The sequence below is a fragment of the Tribolium madens genome, unplaced genomic scaffold (genome assembly GCF_015345945.1).
Source record: "Tribolium madens isolate multiple individuals breed KSU strain unplaced genomic scaffold, Tmad_KSU_1.1 Scaffold_96;HRSCAF=242;Tcas5.2_LG5, whole genome shotgun sequence".
Taxonomy (NCBI): Eukaryota; Metazoa; Arthropoda; class Insecta; order Coleoptera; family Tenebrionidae; genus Tribolium; species Tribolium madens.
In genome coordinates, this window is record NW_025401068.1 from 11,165,815 (window position 1) to 11,170,416 (window position 4,602).

General features: G+C 32.7%; 3 protein-coding genes across 4 annotated transcripts; all 3 read right to left on the reverse strand.

Annotated features, from left to right (window-relative positions):
* Positions 1–48: 48 nt before the first annotated feature.
* On the reverse strand, positions 49–1,945 carry LOC123012521 (sodium/potassium-transporting ATPase subunit beta-2-like). 2 transcript variants are annotated; one of them, XM_044410515.1, is made up of 7 exons: positions 1,752–1,945; positions 1,564–1,662; positions 1,415–1,519; positions 1,195–1,367; positions 1,047–1,148; positions 831–999; positions 49–784 (listed from the first exon to the last, which is right to left on the reverse strand). In XM_044410515.1, the coding sequence occupies exons 1-7, from the start codon at positions 1,774–1,776 to the stop codon at positions 681–683; spliced, it is 777 nt and encodes a 258-aa protein (XP_044266450.1). In that variant the 5' UTR covers positions 1,777–1,945; the 3' UTR covers positions 49–680. The 2 variants fall into 2 exon arrangements, with proteins under 2 accessions (XP_044266450.1, XP_044266449.1); XM_044410514.1 differs by having other exon boundaries at positions 1,564–1,704; positions 1,752–1,910.
* Positions 1,946–1,992: 47 nt separating this feature from the next.
* On the reverse strand, positions 1,993–3,258 carry LOC123012523 (sodium/potassium-transporting ATPase subunit beta-2-like). The gene is made up of 5 exons (XM_044410518.1): positions 3,116–3,258; positions 2,968–3,069; positions 2,580–2,848; positions 2,366–2,534; positions 1,993–2,144 (listed from the first exon to the last, which is right to left on the reverse strand). Exons 1-5 carry the CDS (start codon positions 3,192–3,194, stop codon positions 2,041–2,043), a joined length of 723 nt encoding a protein of 240 aa, XP_044266453.1. The 5' UTR covers positions 3,195–3,258; the 3' UTR covers positions 1,993–2,040.
* On the reverse strand, positions 3,197–4,325 carry LOC123012522 (sodium/potassium-transporting ATPase subunit beta-2-like). The gene is made up of 6 exons (XM_044410516.1): positions 4,164–4,325; positions 4,002–4,115; positions 3,794–3,957; positions 3,646–3,747; positions 3,429–3,597; positions 3,197–3,383 (listed from the first exon to the last, which is right to left on the reverse strand). The coding sequence occupies exons 1-6, from the start codon at positions 4,228–4,230 to the stop codon at positions 3,274–3,276; spliced, it is 726 nt and encodes a 241-aa protein (XP_044266451.1). The 5' UTR covers positions 4,231–4,325; the 3' UTR covers positions 3,197–3,273.
* Between the last annotated feature and the right edge of the window lie 277 nt (positions 4,326–4,602).

The window sequence follows — 4,602 nt, forward strand, 5'->3', positions numbered from 1 at the left end:
AATTATGGTTAATTAATTAAATTATTATTAATAATAAAAGATTTTCCGTTCATGACATACACTTAATTATCTAATTACTTCTTAATTAATTTGTGTTATGGAATAACAAAAAATAAAATGATCTGTGCTTTATATGTCTAGACATGTTCGTTGTTTATTTACAAAAGAATAGAAAAATGTTTTAATAAATATTAAATTTTTATCAGAGTGGCCTGTTATTTGAAATTAAGTTGGCAATACTGTCTTTTATTCAGTGTTGCCAACCTTAATTCAAAGTTACGCACTACTTTAATCAAAAATTTACTTAAAATTAATTTTTAAGCCATTTTTATTGACTTTGTCAACACTCTATTATTAATTGCTTTGACGTGAAAACAAACAATTAGATAAAAAAGTCCTTTTCATTTAGTTTTTGCCCCCAAACACCACTTTATGAATGTCAAAAAATTAATCAAATTAAAAAAATTACAAATATTTTTATCAGAAATATCGGATCAAAACCAGATTAGAGTGCTTTCAATCGGAACATGTTTTTTTTTTTAATCTCAGACATTGCAAGCCCAAACCGGTAACAACTGAAATTCTGATAATAATAAAGCGTGCAAAACACTTTTGCCAAGAATTTTAGTTTTTATTACACTATTATTTTTTTACATTTTTTGTGTTTCAAAAATCTAATTTTAGTCTATTAATAATCCAAAACGGATAACTCCTTTGTTATTTTTCAGATCGTGGTGAATATTTCTTGCCCACACTTTACACTCCACTTTGATCAACACACCTCCTGAAACGAAATTTTAGTGATAGAATAATAATTATTTGGTGATTACGTTTGGGTTGTTCAAAAAAAACCGCCACCACAGGGCTCAAATATCCTTCAGCGTTCCTAAATGGAAAATATTTTCCGTGGAAACCCATTTCAGGAAAAAACATTCTAGGGCCAATATTTTCAGCATCCTCCAGATCTTGTGGTTCGCAAGTTAACCAAATTTTATTCAGCTGAAAACTGAAAATTAACAAAAATTTGTTTCTTTTGTTCCACTAACAGTGTCTGGTCTTCTAGTAGTCTTTATCAAGTGTTGTAGATATTGTGGCATTTCATTTGGTAAATTAGTGCTGTTGTAGAGTTCAGGCTTCCATCCAAATATCTGCAAAGAAATTATTTGAATTTGAAGAAAAAAAATTTTTTTTCACTTTTTGCAGTTTCAGGAAGATGCAAGGTCCTCTATCAGAACTTCCGTAACTGTAATTCATTTGGCGAGTACAGGGACTAAAACGTTCATCGATTACAAAATCACAAACTTTTCCTTCATTAGGCGAATTTTTACACTCTTGAACATTTTCGTGTTTTTTATTGGGAAAATACGCTGCAATTTTTTTTTTAATTTTTGTTTAAACTTTTGTCGCAACATACGAGCCAAAAAAATATCCAATTGTTGTGTTAAAAGAGAAATCCCTCTTGAATCATTAGTTTTGTACACAATTATGTTGTCAGAAAACGATGGTTTGAGACTTAGAACTGGAAAAATAATAAATAACTAAATTTTAGTAATTTTTCCGAACCTGGATTGCTTCCAATCAAAGACTGATCCAGTTGCCATTTCGGGGCGTTATCACCCAGGGTTTTGAGACAAATTACAAACATTGTAGCGGTGAAAACACCTAGAATTGTGTAGAAAATTGAATAAAACAGCAACAGTTTGCCTGTGGGGTGAAAAAATTATTTATTGGGGATAAAAAATAATTCATACCAAGTCTTTTTGCGGAAAACTTCATTTTTAACACTACTCACAACGTCCGGATATGAAATTAGAGCATTTTTAATCTTATGTTCTATAATTAGATGACCTTTGATCAGTCTTTAGTTTAAATCTTTGCCAAAACGGAAAAACAACATTTATTAAACGAAAATGTTAAATTTTCGACGTATTTTTACGAAATACCAACTGCAAAACTGATTCACCACTAAGGCTTGAAAGAAAAAAAATCAGGGATAAACAAAGTTTTTATTATCGTTTTTTTACATTTTTTATGATAAACTTAATCTACCAACAACGAAAAGTGCACATGCCCTAGATTATTTTCCCGGTCACGTGGTATATTTTTCGCCCAAATGGTGCACTCCACATTAATCAAAACACCACCTACAAAATATTTTTTTATGATGATTTTTTTTTATATTTGAGTGGGCAACATATTTCGTACCATGTTGCCAACTTAGTGTTTGAATTTGACTTGGCAACCGTTTTTTGTATACAAGTTGCCAACTTAATGTCTGAATTTGAGTTGGCACTTATGTTTTGTGTTCGTGTTGCCAATTTAATGTATATGGCAACATATACATTTTCAACTTAGTGTTACTTACGCGCCGGTTGTTCGAAATGAAGGGCTACTAAAGGGTCAAGATAGCCCTTATCGCCGTTATAGGGAAAATACTGGCTTGGAAAACCATTCAAAGGCAAATATCTTAACGGCCCGATGTTTTCCTTATCAGCTGCATTATCACCATCACAACTCACCCAAATATTTTGATGCTGAAATTTTTTTATGTATCATTCTACGTTTTATTTCAATACTACCATTCCTCTCAATTCAAGTCTTGAGATGGTTTCTTTTAAAAAAATTGGCATTTCTGACGGCATATTGGTGGTATTATAAAGCACAGGTCTCCACTTTGGCACATTTCTTAGTTTTAGAAATACACAAGGTGTACCAGAATCGTACCCAAAACCAAATTCTGGCACGCATGGAGTCATGTGCGTGCCAATATCAAAATCACAGACTTTGGTTGGTGGAGGGGATTGGTGTGGCAGACATTGAACCACATTTGGCAATTTAGTATTATATCCTAAAAGTCATGATTTAATTAATTCATCAAAGTCGGCTTTGAAATTAAGCTGGCAACAGTGACTATCATAAAATAATTCAATGTTGCCAACTTAATTTCAAAATCTCAAATTTCCCTACGTTTGAGTAAATTATTCAAGTCGTTTTTGTAATTTTGGCGTCTTTCGTCAGTTGGTTTGAACCAAATGAGGTCACTTTTTGTCGAAGGTCTCAGTTCCAGAGCTGAAGATTACAAGTTGGAGTAAAAAAAAATGTGTGGGGGATTTACCTGGATTTTTGTTTTTATTCCAGCGGCTTTGGCAACATGTAGTGCCCGAAATTAAAAGAAACAAATAAATTATTCGCATGATTACAGAAAAAACAGTTTTAATTTCTCTTGTTCAACACAAACTAAAATACATTGATAACATTTGACCTCTCGATAATTCAGTAAACAATGTCTTCGAGTAGTAGTCCAAATCGGGCAATTCCTTGTTTATTTTTTCTTGGGATATTTTTTGCCCACGCTGTGCATTCCACATTAATCAGAACCCCGACTGAAAAACTAAATTAGTAGATGTATGAAAAGTAAAATTACTAACATTGTGGTCTTCGAAAATGAACAGCGACCAAAGGACTGAGATAATTTTTAGCATTGATGACGGGAAAATATTGGTGAGAAAAACCCCGCCAAGGTTTGTAATCTAAAGCACCAATCATCTCTTTATCGGCTGCAGTTTCTCCGTCACAAGTCACCCAAATTTTTGGAGGCTAAAATTGGTTTATCACTTTTCTTAATTTAATTTTTTCAAATATTACAATTCCTTTTTCGTCGTCCTTCCTTATAGTTTCTTTTAAAGAGAGGGGCATATCGGAGGGCAAATTTGTGCTATTATAAAACTCAGGAACCCAATTCGAAACCTGGAAATAATTTTGAAAAAAAAAAACAAAAATTGCCGTGTCATACATTTCTTAATTTCAGGAAAACACAAACTTGTCCGCGATAAAAATAATAATCATCTGCTCTGGCACAGGGGGCCAAATCCTCAATTCTGACATCACAAACGTGGTTTTCTGGAGGTGTCTCCCTGTCACAATTTTGCACATTTGCTGGTTTTGGCTCCTTGTAACCTAACAATTTCAAGTGATTTTATCACAACTTTTTATCAACTTACTTTTCAGGAATTCATTCAAATCGTCGATGTAACGCTGAGAAGAGGTGCGATTTTGTAACACAAACCAGATTAAACCCGAGTCGTTTTGGGCTGGTGTGGGCTTGAATTCCAAAACTGTAAAACTAGATTAAGGTTTTGTTTGGTTTTGGGGTATTTATTTACCAGGAGTTGCAGCTTCGATGGCTCCAATTATTATGAAATGGAGAAACGCTGAGGAAAATAGCCACATTTTGCAGTTTTGATGAAACTAAATGAGAATTTTGTTGAATGTTAATGTTGTTTACTTATCGGTCAAACAGGATTCCTTTGGGTAATGATAATGTTATCAATTATCATTACTAAATTGTTTCTTTTCTCTTTGGATGACAAGAAGTGAGAAAATAGCTGCTTTCACATAAAAGTGAAGTCAGTAGTGCTGAAAAAAGTGTTTTAGACCATTTTGTCAATTTTTTGACAGCGGAAGAAAGCTAAAGTGTGACCCCTCGTTCCAAAATGAAATTTACCGACTAGAACAAGGATATTTGACTAGATTTTAAGCCGTTTTTATCAATTTTTTGAAATTTTTCAATTTATCAATTTTTTTCTGAAATTTTGTTACGAA